A 16,289-nucleotide genomic window follows, 5' to 3' on the forward strand; every position below is an offset into this window, starting at 1 on the left:
ATAAAAGTGCACAAAGGGATAGCAACAGCCATGGGACTCAAGGCAGGGGGTATAATTGTCTGTTAAAACAGGAAGCACATCTTTCAGCATCTCTAGGACCTGAAGTGGAGCACAATGCAAAACGGGCGGTGGACGTGCAGCTGTGAACACTGGCACACACCCCATTGACAGGGACCTATGCATACCTACGTGTAACACCAGTGACAAGCAGAGGACCACAATGCCTGGTCCACATGGATATCGTGTATATGATACAGGCACGCAGCTCTCCTGTTCTACACAGACTCGTTCTGGGGTTGCCTCTGTACATACTCACACACACACACATCTCTTCTCACACAGCCAGTGCTGTAGTCCAAGCAGGCTGCTGGCTAGTTACTTGGTAGATAACTTCCTGTGGGTTGGAACTCAGTGCTCTAACAGCAAAAAAAGAAAACATCTGGAAAGGGGTCTTCCTCACCTGCCTGTGTGGAGGGCTGACGGCAGGAAAGAGAGCAGCAGCAGGCACACATCGGGGTTCAGGGCAGGCACCCCACAGCCCGTGCAAGCGGGGAAGCAAAGACCCTGGGGAGGGGTCTCCCTGCGGCAGGGTGGGATCTGCCTGAACTCAGGGAGCAGGGGGAGTCACAGAATGGCCTCCATTTACTAGCTCTTTTGAGAGACACGGACCTGGCTGGGTGCAGGGACACAGCCTCAAGGCACCTGTACTGTATACCCAAGGGTGGCATGGGGGGACTTTCTGCACCCCCTTTGCAGAACAATCCCTCGCAGATCCCTTCCTGGCAGGTGCCTTATTCACCATGGTACACAGGCCTTCCTTTCCCTTCCTTCCCCCAGAAGCCCCTCCCCTTGGTTTGGACCCCCTCCCACAACTCTAGGAGAGTGGCACTGACATTATGTAAGTCCCGGGACTGGAGACTGATCACTCATCTCGCTGTTCTCCCCCACCCTAGATGGCAGGGACTTGGCAGCCAGCGGGAGAGCAGAGCAGAGATGGGCTCAGCTAAGGTCCTTATGCCAAGGTGGACCCATGGAGTCCCCCCAGGGTCAGGGGCCACTCTGACAGAGACAACGGAGCCCTTGGTCTAAAAACATAATTTAATGCATCGCTGTGTACGTGAGTCAGGAGGGAGTGCAGTGTAGAAAGATGAGTTTTCTGGGTGCTGGAATTCTGCTGCGAGTGGGTTTTTGGCTGATGGACAGAGACATTTGCACAAGTGTTTCAGGTCACAAAGAAGGAGGCCTATAGGAGCCCATGCTCACTTTGGCCCGGAGCCCACGGCCTCAGGACACCGTGGCCAGGAGGGAGGAAGGAGATCCGGAAGAGGACACACCCCCCACAGGCCTGTCCAGTCCCATCAGGTTTGCAAAGTCTGCTTGCCTCTCCGCCGGGAGGGCTTGGGGTCACGCTCAGCTCGCCAATGGCGCGTCCCCGGCTGGCTGTCTCCCTCCCCGGTTAGGGACAGGGATGAGGGGCAGGGGACGCGCAGCCCAGAGCGTGGTGAGTCGCAGACGCACTGAGGCCGGGGGGCAGGGCAAGGAGGAACAGCAGGGAATGTGTCTTTTCCAACAGACATGTCAGCAAGTGTCGTGAAACGAAAGTGGCCCCTCGCCAAGGAGCAGCGCGCACCCCCGCGGGGGCTCCAGCGGGCCCGCAGCCAGCCCAGCCCGCGCGCGCCCGCACCCCTAATCCGGGTACAGAAGAAAGCCAGAGAAGGTGCTGTACTTGTTGTTGTTGCCGCCGTGAGCCTTGCCGCCGTCCAACTTCACGTACACCTCGTCCCCCGAGTCGAGGTGCAGCACCACGCTGTTGCTGGCGTAGTCGTAGTTCTGGTCGGCGTCCTGCGCGATGGCGCTGGCCCGCACCTGGGGGGTGGGGAGGGGGCAAGCGCGGCGGGAGCCAGTGAGCCCCGGGGTCCCTCTTCCGGAGCTCCTTGCCCGGCGCCCACCTCGCGTCCCCTCCTCAGCCGGCCTCCTGCCTGTGGCTTTGAGGTCCCCACTCGCAGCCCAGCTGCAACTTAGCCAACTCCTTTCCGGTCCTCTCCTCTCCGATGCCGGAGAGAGGAGGGAGGGAGGAGACTTATTGGTGTCTGACCCAGGGAAAAAGGGTGGGCACCAGGGGCCGGGGCCCAGAGTAACGGAAGCTAGAGGGCAAAGGGGCGACCCGGCTACACAGAGGGAGCCACCTCTTCCCCAAGGCTGTCAAGGAGCCCACCAGGCTGCGGGGTAGCTGGGTCTCTGACACTAGGTTCCGCTAAGCGCGGTGCTGGAGCGCATAGCGGAGCGCGAGCTCTGTCCCGGGGGCTCACTCGGGCGCTCACTCACCGGGAGAGAGGCGGGTTACCCCGGTCGTTCGGGGCGCGCGCGGGGATGGGGACCACTGACCTGTCCGTTCTTGCAGAGGTCCGCCCACATGCTGGTGCCGTCGCCGCCGCGCATGAGGATGTGGTAGGTGAAGAAGTAGATGCCGCGCACCTGGCAGCTGAACTTGCCCGTGGTGGGGTCGTAGTGATTGCCCAGATTCGTGACCACATCGTCGAACTTGAGCACCTCGTAGCCTTCGTGGGGGCTCTTGAGGCCCACGTAGAAGGCGATCTTGGGGCCGCTGAAGGCGGCGCTCAGCGCGCTAGTCACATCGCCCTCGGAGTCGCCTCCGCCCCCGGCTCCGCCACCCACCACTCCGACGCCGCCCGCCGAGCCCGCCGTCAGCTGCAGCCCGGGCAGCCCGGGCCGTCCCGAGTCGCCCTTCTCCCCCGGGGGACCCCTGGGTCCAGGCGGGCCCGGCTCTCCGGGCGGCCCCCGCGGCCCTGGCTTGCCGGGTCTCCCTGGGTCGCCCTTGGGTCCCTGGATGAAGGGGGGCGGAGGGTTGGCGCTGAGGTCCTGCATGACTTCCAGGGCGGCGGTGCTGGGGCCCGGCGGCGGGGCTTTGGCTCCCGCGGGCCCCCCGCCGGGTGCGGCGCTGTAGGGGTCGCAGATCATGCGGCAGGTGCCCATCATCTCATAGTGAGCAGCGCCGGGGGGCGCCGCCTGCAGCAGCAGCGGCACGGCGATGAGCAGCCCGAGCGCCATGGCCAGGAGTACGCCGACGGCCGCCAGGCAGGCGCGCCGCCGCCGCTGCCACAGCCGGGAGGCGACCGCCACCAGCTCCTCCTTGCCGCCCGGGGAGGTAATGGTGGGGCGGCGCGGGTGGCCCCGCTCCCCGCGCTCTGGGGCCAACTCCGCGGGTCCGGACCGCGTCCCCGACGTGGCGACCCCTTGCCCGGGCCACCCAACTACTTCAGCGAGAGGCGCCCCGGCCCGGGCGCCTGTGCCCGCCGCTCTGGGGCTGCTCGGGAGAGCCGCGGAGCCCGGCGCGCATGGCGAGGGGCGCACAGGACGAGCCTGGCGCCCCGCGGGTCCGGGCGGCAGCGGCCCCGGCTGAGGCCGGGGTGTGCTGAGTCGGCGTGCGGTGTCCGGCGAGGGCTCGGTGGTGTTGCCTCCTGCGCTGCTGTGCTCGGCGGGGCTCGGCGCGCAGTGAGGGCGCCCGGGCTCCGCGGCGCGCTCTGCTCTGCTCTGCTCTCCCGCTGCTCCCAGGCTCCCGCGCGGAGGGGGGACCCAGCTACCCTGACGTAAGGAGTCCGGGGCTGAACGGCGGAGGCGGCGAGGCAGAGCGCGCTGCCATCACTCGGGAGACGGCGCCCTCATGTCATCAGCCTCGGGTCCTCCTATCCCGCGGCGTCCTCGCCAGAGGCGGCAAAGACGCGCTTCCTCCTGGCGGCGCCGTAGAGCCACAAGTGGGCATGGCGGACACAGCCCCCTAGCCCGGACGTCTTGGACACACCCACCGGCGGCCACACTCGCGCGCCTCCCACCAACCAACCCGCACAAACACCCACGCGCAGTGGCAGGGCGCAAACGCACACTCCCGTATGGCCACGAAGGCACTCAGAGCCCTGGTGCCAGCAAGGTTCTTTCGGGGGTCACGCGATTCGGCCCCGTCCCCATGCCTGCAGACAGGACCAGACGTCACTCACCGGGTCCAGCGGCGGTCACCACTGCCATTGCTTGCATGGAAGCATTTTGTGCAGGTCCTGCTATTACTGCTGCGGAGTTGGATGCTCCAGGTTCTGTCAGGCCCATCGCACTCCTAGACCAAGGGCTCCACACGGTAAACAGGCTCCAGTCAAGTCCTCCCACCAAATCCGAAAGGATCCAAATACAAGATTCTGCAGATTTAGTCTCAGAAAATGAGCCAGCCCTTGTCCTTGGTACACAGTTTGCTTAGAAATGCGCATTTTTTTGGCAACAGCACTTGCTGGTCACCTTGAGGCACTCAGCTCCCTCTCTGAGCCTGGCCACTCCCAAGCAGAGGCACAGGCAATACCCCCTTGGAGATTCCCGGCTCTCTCCTCCAGAGGTAGCTTTATTTCGTTGTTTTTCAAAAGGGGTGGAGGGTGGGGGTCCAATCAGGAACCAGTGTCTTGAATGAGCTGTGGCTCCAGGTTATAGCAGAATTGTCCATCCCCGATGCGGCATAGCAGGGCTAGGGAGGGCTAGGAGACACTGCAGTGTCTTGAGAAAACACCCAGAGCAGACACCCAAAGCCCCGGCTTCTGGTTCTGCTCTTGCCCAGAGCAGCTGTGTGACCTAGCAGGCTGTTCCCTTCACGAAAGCTGGGTTTTCCTAAAAACGTCTGCTCCTGCTCCAGCACCACAGACATAGGGATCACACCAGGCTTGGCCAGGAAGGAGTTCAAGGGCAGATAATCCGGCAAATAACAGGCACCCCACTGTGCTTGCTGTTTTGAAGAGAGCGTCCCTTTATCTGGCACTGTGCTCCTGCAGCTCAGGTCATCTATTTTTGTGATGCCGGTCACTCTGGGTCATTTCCCCACCCCTCCTCAGTTCTTTCCAGCCTCTTCCTTCATTTCCCAGAGCGTAGTGGGTCTGATACCTGGTAGGCCCTCAGTGTGTACTGGTGGAAAGAAAAAGAGAAAGAACTCCCATGTATTGAATTGTTATGCATCCAGGAACATTGCATGTGCTCCTTACTTGACTTCTCACAACAGCCCTGCAGATGAGTGATCATTCTCCCATTATGCAGATAGGAAAAAAAAGGCTTTGAAAGTGTAAGGTGCTTGCCCAGTGTCCTCCACCCATATGACAGGGCTGAGAGTCCTCCCCACCCCCAGCCCCAGACCAGGGGCTCTCAGCACCCGACAGTCATCACAGCTCTTGGCCCAGTTCTTCTCTTGTTTCCTAGCTCTTGGGGGCCCTCCCTGCCCTGCCGCAAGGTCACCCCTCAAACAGGTGGTTCCAGGAGCCACATTGCATGTGTCCAATCCTGGCTCTGCAACTTCCGGTCTATATGACCTTGAGGGCGTTGCTTTTCCTCTCTGAGCATCAGTCTCCGGTGTGCAGAATGGGAGTGTGACAAGCTTAGTGTTATGGAGATGGTTAAAATCTGCCCATTAGTGTAAAGGCCTTAAAACAACAGCTAGCTCAACAAAAGATGCTTTAGGTCTCCACTCTCATGCTTATGCCCGCTAAGATGAAACACAGGGACACCAAGCATGGTGATGTGAGGAGTTTGTGATTGAAAAGAGAGAGACCCAGAGATGACTCACATACTCTGTCCTCCTCGTCCCCACCCACATCCCCCACAATGCCCTGCTCTGTCTTCTCAGCCTCCATCAGTCTCTTCCTGGACGAAGTGTTCCCCACAGAGCCTCACCCAGGTTGGATTCCCCCAGCCCTGCAGACTATCACCCCAAAGTCCTGATGGTCTTGTTCTTGTAGGATCTGGGCAGGGAAGAAGCCAGCAGGGGCATGTGCTAGACTCTTTCTTCCACCCTTCGTGGACCACAGACCATGTCACCGTTCCTGGGAATCAGCATTCCTGGAAGCACCCTTGGTGGTGCAGGGAAGAAGCACCTTCCTCCCAAGGCCAGCCCTCCACCAGGTGGCAGGAACAGCTGAGCACAGTGCCCAGCTGAGCTGGTGCCCAGCAAGTGCATGAGTCATGAGGTCCCTCCCTCCCTCCTTCCCTCCCTCCCACAGTGGCAGGGCCGGCCAGATTGGGCACCACACACCCTCACCCGTCTGACTGCTGCCCCTCCCAAGTGAGCTGCGTCATCAATGACTGTCTTCTCATCAATATTAATTATGACCTTTATTAGCATCTCGCCTTCCATGTACACCGTGGCTTCACATTTCAAGGCCCAATCAGGACTCAAACCTGCCCCAAATGGCCTTTAGTTATCCAGCCAACATCTCTTCTGCAGTTGTCTGTGGAGAACCTACTATACACCAACCAATGACCTCCACTTTGTCCCCCTGGTGAAGCACTGGAGTCTGTGACATCCGGTTTGACACCTGCTCGGCTCTCTGGTCTATCTCCCCAGCAACGAGCCCCACTCTCCTTCACTTTAGCGTCTTCAACCTGGACCACCTGTCTCCCACTCATCCCTAATCATCCTTCAGTCCCAACTAAGTGTCGCCTCCTCATCTCAAGTCTCCCCTTGGCAAGCAGAGTTGGGGATGCCCATGAACCCAATGGAGCACTTTAAACATAGTCCTGCCATTCTCTATAATACAACCAAACATCTGTTGACCTGTTAGCTTCTCCCACCAGACCATGTGCGCCAGAAGGGCAGGAATGTGACATTCATTCATTCATGTACTGCATCAGTCATTTATTTGTTCAGTAAACATTTCCTGAACTGCGAGTACATGACAGGCACCATGCCACGGCTGAGGGTGCAGTGATGAGCAGTAGCATTGTGGCCCCTTCCACTTCCGTTTTCCCACAGGACTCCTCAAGTTCCACTGTCCCTTTCTACCTGAGTCACTTGGGTTTGCACCTACGGCAGTTATCAAGCATGGCTGCTGGTGGACATCCTTTCTACAAATTAGAACCTGTGTCCCGAGCTAGACTGTCAGCTCCTTGGAGACATCATCTTGAGTACATCAGCTTATCTCCAAGGAGAAGGGCGACAGAGATATGAGGGAGGTGGGCAGGGAGTGAGATCACACAAGGCCTTGGAGTCCATGTGAAAAGGGGTGGATTTTATGCTGAGCACAGTTGAGGCCCACTGGAGTCTAACAGGGAAGTGGCATCAGCCATTCACACCCCGCAAAGCTCACATGGCTGCTGTGTGGTGAGTGGTGAAGGGGCAGGAGTAGAAATAAGGAAACCAGTTAGGGGCTATTGCATTATCGTGGCAAGAGGTCTGGGATAGTAGAGACCAAGTAGATGAATTCCAGGTATCTTTTGAGTGTGGATTCCAAGGGTCTTATTTTTAAAAAAGATTTATTTATTTATTTGAAAGGCAGAGTTACAGAAAAGCAGAGGAAGAGAGAGAGAGAGAGAGGTCTTCCATCCGCTGGTTCACTCCTCAAATGACCACAATGGCCAGAGCTGGGCCAACCCGAAGCCAAGAGCCAGGAGCTTTCTCCAGGTCTCCCACATGGGTACAGGAGCCCAAGGACTTGCACCATCTTCCATAGCTTTCCCAGGCCACTAGCAGAGAGCTGAGTTGGAAGAGGATTAGCCGGGACTGGAACCATATGGGATGCCAGCACTGCAGGCAGCAGCTCTACCCACTATGCCACAGTGCCAGCACCCCCCACCCAGGGTCTTCATGGGCAGATTCAAGATGGAAGTCAAGGGAGGAAACAGAAAAGGAGAAAGCAAGGTTAATGCCTAAGATTTGGCATGAGCAGCCAGGTGAATGAGGATGAGGAGAGAGACATTTGGAGAAAAACAACCTGCTGTGGACGCCGGTGGGAGGTGGAATTGTGAGCTCAGTTTGGTAAATGTTAACTTTGAGATGCGGCGAAGCATCTGAATGAAGACAGCACGCAGGCAGTGGATGTGGGTCTGGTACCCAGCAGTGAGGTGGCGAATGGAGAGAGATACAGAGAGGTGTTAGGATACAGAGATATCCGTAGGCTTGGGAAGGAGAGGAGGTAACAGGTGATGAGGGACCTCTCCCACCTCCACCCCAGCCACTTAGATCGCAGCTGGAGGAAGAAAGGGAGAGTCTGTAGCAGAGCCTGGGAAGAAGCTACTCAAGCAAGGAAGAAAGCAGGAGACAGGCTTAAACAGGGATCAGCTTTCAGGAGAGCCGCCAAGAAAGGAAGATGGGGACAAGGGGCCAGCGTTGTGGTGCAGTGGGGAAAGCTGCTGCCTGGGATGCTGGCTTCCCACTTGGCTGCATGTTCGAGTTCCAGGTGCTTCACTTCCTGTGCAGCTCCCAACTACTTCACACTGGAAGACAGCGGAAGATGGCCCAAGTGACTGGGAGACTCCAGATGGAGTTCCAGACTCCTGGCTTCTGCCTGGACCAACCCTAGCCAATGCAGCCATTTGGGGACTGGACCAGTGAATGGAAGACTCCCTCTCCCTCTCCCTCTCCCTCTCCCTCTCCCTCTCCCTCTCCCTCTCCCTCTCCCTCTCCCTCTCCCTCTCCCTCTCCCTCTCCCTCTCCCTCTCCCTATAACTCTGCCTTTCCAATAAATATTTTTTACAAAGAGGACAAGAAAGCATCCATCAGGTATGGTCACAAGGAAGGCACTGGGGACTGTGGCAGATGATGCTGCATGCTCACCAAGTCATGTCCTTCCCCTCTTGACCAGACCCCAGCTAGACTTCTGGCCTCCCTTCCAATGGAGACATGTCATGGAACTTTGCTCATTCAAATGTGAGCTGCTCTTGGGCCTGCATCCCAACCATCCTGTGCCAACTCCCAACCCCACCCGGCCCCTTCTCTGGCAGCTACACACAGATGATGCTGAAGTCTTGAGGATGCAGAGCCACTTGGTAGATGGCCCTGGATCTCTGAATGGCCGTGTGAAGCAGAGCCCCCATCTGCTTTTGTCTGTGCCATCCCACCTTGGAAGGGCACGCTGGGAGGGAAGTAAGTCAGGCCTGTGTAGAGTCTCTAAAACTCTGATGTTTTTTGTTTACAGGGATTGGGCTAGCCTGACTGACACAGAGACCATAACAAGACTCTGCCCATGGAGCAGCGGGAGGAAAAGCCGGGCAGCAGCAGAGAGGCAGGACTGGGTGTGAGATGAGGAAACGGAGATGGCGTGCATCACCCACTCTTGAGAAGCTTGAGTAAGAAAGGGAGAAGTAGCCAGGGCCTGCCATGAAGCCAAGATGGTGACGCTCAAGATGGGGAAACGTGGGGACCAGCATTGTGGTCCAGCAGGCAACCAGCATCCTGTATCAGAGCACCTGCTCCCATCCAAAGGGCTTAGGTTCGGATCCAGCTCCCTGTTGATGCACTTGGGAAAGCAGCAGATGATGGCCCAAGTTCTTGGTCCCCTGCCACCCATGTGGGAGATCCAGATAGAGTTCCTGGCTCCTAGCCCCTGGCTTTGGCCTTTCCCAAGCCCTGTCATCTGTGGACATTTGGAGAGTGAACCACAGATGGAAGATCTCTCTATCTTTCCCTCTCTGTGTCATTCTGCCTTTCAAATAAATAAATCTTAAAAAAAAAATAAACAAGGGGACGGCACTGTGGTACAGTGGGTTAAAGCCCTGGCCTGAAGCATCAGCATCCCATATGGCTGCTAGTTCTAATCCTGGCTACTCCTGTTCCGATCCAGCTCTCTGCTGTGTCCTGGGAAAGCAATAGATGATGACCCAAGTCCCTGGGCCCCTGCACACACACAGGAGACCCGGAAGAGGCTCCTGGCTCCTGGCTTTGGATCGGCGCAGCTCCGGCTGCTGTGGCCATCTGGAGAGTGAACCAGCAGATGTAAGACCTCTCTCTGTGTCTCTATCTCTCTCTGTAACTCTGTCTTTCAAATAAATAAAATTAATTTAAAAATTAAAAAATAAACAAAACTTGATCTGTTGATTTGCTGAAAAATGGTATTAAAAACTAAGCATATTCTATACAGAAGAATTTTGAAATCTATGTATAATTTTTTCATAATATACACTTTCCATGAGTTTTATGAAGACCCCTGTATAGAAGGAAAATCAACAATCAAGAGAGATCTGGGACAATCCAATGCCTGGAGTTCCTAGTAACTGACTCCTCACAGATGTTTGATAAAAATGTGATGTCTTCAGCAGTAACAATAATGATAGATAATATTTATGAAGCACTATGCCAAGGTTTTTTGAAACACTCTTTTAGTGCTCATGGCACAATGAGACATGCGCCCTTGTTTCCCAGATGAAGAAGCTGTGGTAGATCTGCAAGTTTCCCAGCATTGCTGTTGGATCTGGCCATCTCAAAGGTTGCTCTGGGTCATGCCAGGATCATAGATGTGCGCTTCTCCACATCCAGATTCCCCAGCCACCGCGCTGTTCTGGTTGAAGCCTTCACGTGTCTCATTCTTACCCCTCAGCCAAGGACAGGAACCATAGAGAGGAGATGGGAAGAGTTCAAAAATATTGCATAGCTCTTGACTGTTTCCTATTGCTTGGAGATGCCATGTATATGACCTCATGGCATAGTTTGCTGAAGAAACAAAAACTTTGACAAGCTACTCACCATGGTAGAAGAAGAAGAAAGGAGGGCAAAGAAAGAGCATCAAGTTTACTGGCCCTGCAGGTAAACTCGGCCTTTGCAAAAACAAGCGTGGTTTCCTTTCATCCCTCCCTTCTTTCCTTCCTTCTTCGTTCTTCTATCTGCTCGCTCATTCTCTCTCCCAGAGTCATGTTGAGCACCTACCATGTGCAGAAGGCTGTGCTGGGATGCGGTGGGGTGGGTGGGAGCAGGAAACAGGTGTCCCCACTGAGGAGCTCACAGTCTAGTTGGAAAGCCCAGACTAATAAACAGACCTCCTAGGCAGCTGTGTCTACTTCGGTGGTGAAGACAAGAGGTATAGGCAGGACAAGGTTGCTGAAAGCAAGCCCCCATGGCTACAGTGCTTGAGGAGATCTGTCCCAGGATGGAGACACACAGCAGACCCTTGTAAAAGACAATGAGACCTAAACCTGTGAGGGGTGTGAGTGGGCTGCAGACGTGGAGCCACCCGAGTGGTGTCTGGGGCCCAGGGCAGGGCTGGACTGCCTGGAGCAGAGGGTCTATGCAAGGTGGGTGTAGGCGTGGGCCACTTTCCCACCAAGCTCTTTCCATGCCTTTGCCCCTGAAAACATTTATCCTCCAGCCTCCAGCCCCAGCTTCTTTATGCAGCATGTTTGGACTTTGGGGAGCTGCTGGGGTGAGTCTGGCTCTGCCTCTGCTTGTATATCCAGTCCTCAGTGTTTTACAGAAGCCTGTTGGGCTTATTTTTAATATTTATTTTTTATTTATTTGAAAGGCCGGGTGAGAAAGAAAGAGAAGAAGAAGGAGGAGGAGGGGGAGGATGAAGGGAGGGGGAAGAGAGGGGAGGAGGAGAGGGGGAAGGGGAAGGGAGGAGGAGGAGCAGGAGAGGACATCTTCAATCCACTGGTTCACTCTCCAAATAGCCACAACAGCCAGAGCTGGGGCCAGGCGGAAGCCAGAGCCAGGGACTCCATCCTGGTCTCCCACATGGGGGGCAGGGGACTAGGTGCTCAAGCCATCACCCGCTGCCTTCCCAGGCATGTTGACAGGGAGCTGGATCAGAAACTGAGCAGTGAGGATTTGAACTGAGTCTCTAGCATGCATGCAGAGTTGAGGGAGCGGCTTAGCCTGCTGTGCCACACTGGCTGGCTGAGTGACTGCTCTGAAAGAAGGGAGATCATCGCTTCTCCTCTGTGCTGGGCACTGGGCTCGGTATTCTGTGGGCTGGGAGTCCCAGGGCCTCTCTCAGTCCTTCCAGGGAAGGGACAGAGAACAGAAGGGGCTGAGCATACAGGCATTGCTGCTCTGAGAGGCTGGGCCGCCCTGACCCAGGGGCCTGTGCCCATTTCCAGCTCAGCTCCTGAGAGACTCACAGCTGAAGAGGGTGGGGAAAGAAAGCTCCAGCCCTGGCCCCTGAAGACATTCACTCAGCCCAACACCAGGCCCATTAACCCAGAAGAAACAGTAACACTTCTGAGTCAAGAGGGTCAGCCAGCCCCAGAAAATGTTCGCCCAGCGCTCTCAGGGCTGCGGCTGTGGCCCTAATTATCTCTCCTGGAGGAGCAGGCTCTGCCGGGACCCTGTAGAATGTTAGGAGCCCTGGTGCCCCTGGGTATGCTTTCTCAAGGACCGGTGTCCCCCATGACATCCCCGACTACAAAAGACCAAGACGAAAATGAGCCTGGAACCCGTCCCCCTGCACGGAGGCAGCCTCAGTCCCATGATGTGACGGCCAGGGAACCACACAGTCAAGCCACACTGCCCACCTGGCCTTTCTCAGTCCTCCAAAAGCTGGGGTGGTACAGTTTAATTGTTCATAGAGGCAGCAAGTATCCATCGAGTGCCTCCTATGCGCAAGGCACAGGGATCCAGCTGGAAGCAGAAACACTCTGCCCCTGCCTGGCTTAAAGTTCTTGCAAGCTAATTCCTAGCCTCCTCCTCTGCTTTCCTGATAGCATCCACCAACATGGCCTGGCCACCCCTAAACCACCTGTACCCCAGGAGTGGGTGACACAGTGACAAGTGGCAATCCTCAGTTGGCCTGTGCCACACCCTGTCTCCCCTGAGTGGCTTTTCCCTCCCTTTACTAGGCCTTATGTTCTTCAGGCAGAGATCCTGTCATTTGGCCCCTTCATCCACAAATGATTAGATCCCCAACATGCCTTTGTGGATGAAGCAGAAACAGGACAGTCCAGAGCTGGGGGTGTGTGTTTCCCTGGTGAGCAGAGCAAGCTGCCAACAGCCCCAGCAGCCACCAAAGTGGTGTGGCTGTTTATTTTTTTCTTGAGAACAAAGCACGCTTCTGGGTTCTGACACACACCCATAGACTGCTGGGCACAGTGAATTCAAAAGTTCATCAGAGCCCACTTGGATTTCCCCTACAGGAAGGCTCAACCTGTGTTCATGGGAATGAAGAACTCAGCCACAGAATAGCCTCCATCTTTCCATTGCCCCAAGGTGAATTAGGCAGCTGCTGCATGTGGGGCAGTGAGGACAAGGACACAGCAGGGAGTTCAAGCAGCATTGCCATGGTCATCTCCACATACTCCGGGGGGGTTGGAATAGATCTCCGTCTTGACCTTGGCACCAGCCTCTGGGACTCTAGGTCCATTGAGTGGGATAGGGCAGGGGTAAACGACAGGGAGTCCAGCTAAGCCTCCTCTTAGAGCAAACCCCGCCCAGTGGTCCTCTCAACCCTCAGTGCCCCCAGTGTTTCCTCCTTGAGCAGCTGGGTCCAGACATCCCAGGCGCACCTGCAGCCCAGGCGCTGTGCGTGGTGCTAATGGCTATGGCTGCCAGACTTCCCTTGGCAGGAAGGAATCGGGTTTCAGAAATCCAAGAATCAGCTCATGCTCCCTGGCTTTGATGTGAGGCCACTCTCTGTGGAGACATCAGATTTTCCACACGCACCTCTCTCCAGGCTCACCCCTGCTCAAGAGACTTCCTGTCTGGCCAGGTCTCTCTGACTCCAGTAGCTTACCTCTCTGTGCACCTACCCACTCCCCAACACACAGGCACACACACTCACTTCCCATGAAGCATGGCTACAGTGAGGTCACCACTACAGTCAATTTTTTAAAAGATTTTATTTATTTATTTGAGAGGTAGAGTTCCAGACAGAGAAAGAGAGAGACAGAGAGATCTTTCATCTGCTGGTTCACTCCCCAAATGGCCGCAATGGCCAGAGCTGGGTCAATCCAAAGCCAGGAGCTTCATCCAGGTCTCCCACATGAGTGCAGGGGCCCAAGCACTTGGACCACCCTCCGCTGCTTTCCTAGTCCATAAGCAGAAAGATGGATGGGAAGAGGAGCAGTCGGGACACAAACCAGTGCCCATACAGAATGCTGGTGCTGCAGGCAGAGGCTCTACCCACTGCACCACAGCACTGGGCCCCACTACAGTCAATTTTACACCCATCCAGGAGATAGAAAAATCAAGCACAAGGCTAATAACACAGCTTGGACAATATAAAAAGGGCTTCCTCCAAACCTGAGTCACAATCGGCATTTTCTTGTTTTGTATCATACCGTGAGCTCCTGATCCCAGCAGACTCTCTTGGGATGGGCCTGGAGCACCACAATTAGACAGCCACCCAGTGGGCCTAATTTGGGGGTCATCAGGAATCAGGAAAGTCTCCATCCCCAGGCCCTGGTCCCAAGGGAGTCCTTTCTGGGGACAAGGCAGCACTTCCCAAAGGGTTGATCATCTTTGAAAGAGAAACATATTTTGGGTAACACTGATTTTGAAAACTCTAGTTCAGAAATATATTGTTTGTTTCACTGATGAACTTTGACCATGCCCATAGTCATTGCGTTATTCTCCCTGATGTATTTGGCCAGATTTTATATGCTGGTAGAACCTTCTTGTTTTTGACTAGCCGTGCTGCCCTGAGCCAGTTTCTGATGCTCCCTGTCCTGCTGTGTCCTCACCTGTGGATTTGGGATCAGAGTGGCACCCACTTGCTAGGGTCGTCATGAATGTTGAGAAAACATGTGGTGAGCTCTTTGAGAAGCAGCTGGCATGTCGTGAGCCCTGGAAAGCCATTGCCTCACATTCTCAGACATCCAGGGTGGAGGCACTGTCTCCCGAAGGCCTTCCCATAATGCCTTTCTGGAGCACGCTTTGAGGGAGAGGAGAGCCTTTGAAGCTTGTGCTTCAAAATGAAGACAAGGCATTTACATGACTGAAGGAAGCACTGCCCCCTGGGGACCTCAGTCAGCCCCAGTTCCTTAGCCCCACAGCTACTTCCAAGTCCTAAGTGGAGACACCTCATCTGCTCTCTCCTCTTCCTTTTGGAAGAGGAAGCAAAAATAGAATACAAATGTAGCATGGAAGCAAAAATGTAGTCACAGCTCGAGGCTGTGGGTTCAACACCCTCCCAGAAGAAGGGGATTCCTGCAGGGTGATAGTGATCCCCTCACGAGACCTAAGGCATGGAGAGTGGGACTGTGTTGGGGGACAGTTTATGTCAAACAGTGTCTCAAAGAGAGTTGGACATCATGGCTGCCTGCCCACCTTCCCAGGCACTAGTGTCCAAGCTCTCAGCTCCATCCTGTCCCCACCCACACCTCCCACACTTCCCCATCCTCCCAAACCCTTAATGGTCCCATTCAGCCCCTGTGTCACACAACAGAGCCATTCTCCGACAGCTGAACTCACCTACCCTCTGGCACCCTGTGTGAGTCTGCTTTCCATCACCATAACTAAAATGCCCAAGAGGAGCTACTTGGGGAAGAAAAAGGCTTTGGAGGTTCACAGTCCGAGATTGGGAAGCACCATTGATTCAGGCATCCAGTGAGGCGACAGGATGGTGGAGGGGCAATTACAAGAAAGCCAGGAAGCACAGAGACCCAGGGAGACCCAGCTCAGCCTTCATAACCAACTCCTCTTACAAGATCCAGCTCCCAGGGCATGATCCCCACAACCTAAATACCTCCCACTAGGCCCACTTCCTAGACACCATAATAGATCAAGTCTTCACTCTTAATCCATCGACCATTAACATCAGACTCAAGTGATCAAGCCACCAGTACGTGAGCCTTTGCAGGGCACCCGATCTACTATCCAAACCACAACACTGTCCCCAGAGGAGAGCAGCCTATTTGGTCACTAACTCTTGATCTGAATCAGTGCAATCCAAGTTTTCTGAATGACAGGCAACATTCGGTGCAGCCTTGGAGCTGAGAACTGGGGATCCATGTAGGGTGACCCGAGACAGGTGGCCTCATGATGCAAAAAGCTCTGGTGCCAGAGCTCAGCTCAGATCCTGTCCTCTTGCTGCAGGTGACAGTCACTCTGAGCCTGATCTTCCCTGTCGAGTCAATGGGATAGTGTCATCTCACATGGATGAGCCAGTGAGATCACGTGGTCCAAGTGCCTCTCATCTGGAGCGGCATTTAGCCTAGTGGTTAAAGCACTGCCCAGGCACTGCAGGCAGCAGTTTCACCCACGATGCCACAGCGTTCGTAAAGCTGCTCCTGCTGTGCCAGCATCCCCTATGGACACCAGTTCGTATCCCAGAAGCTCCTCTTCCCATCCAGCTCTTTTCCATGGCCTAGGAAGGCAGTAGAAGATGTCCCAAGTGCTGGGCCCCTGCACCCATGTGGGAGACCTGGAAGAAGCTCCTGGCTCCTGGCTTCGGATTTGTCCGCAACAGCCACTTGGGGAGTGAATCAGCAGATGAAGATTTATCTCTGTCTCTCCCTTTCTCTCTCTGTGACTCTGCTTCTCAAACAAATAAAGAAATCTAAAAAAAATTTTAAAACACAGATTGTCATGGCATAAATGTGTTTTGAAA

General features: G+C 55.3%; 1 protein-coding gene across 1 annotated transcript; it reads right to left on the minus strand.

The window, feature by feature from the left end:
• Positions 1–1,079: 1,079 nt before the first annotated feature.
• C1QL2 (complement C1q like 2) lies at positions 1,080–3,823 on the minus strand. The gene is made up of 2 exons (XM_051849865.2): positions 2,386–3,823; positions 1,080–1,866 (listed from the first exon to the last, which is right to left on the minus strand). Exons 1-2 carry the CDS (start codon positions 3,067–3,069, stop codon positions 1,687–1,689), a joined length of 864 nt encoding a protein of 287 aa, XP_051705825.2. The 5' UTR covers positions 3,070–3,823; the 3' UTR covers positions 1,080–1,686.
• Positions 3,824–16,289: the final 12,466 nt, after the last annotated feature.

This window comes from Oryctolagus cuniculus, chromosome 3 (genome assembly GCF_964237555.1).
Source record: "Oryctolagus cuniculus chromosome 3, mOryCun1.1, whole genome shotgun sequence".
NCBI lineage: Eukaryota > Metazoa > Chordata > Mammalia > Lagomorpha > Leporidae > Oryctolagus > Oryctolagus cuniculus.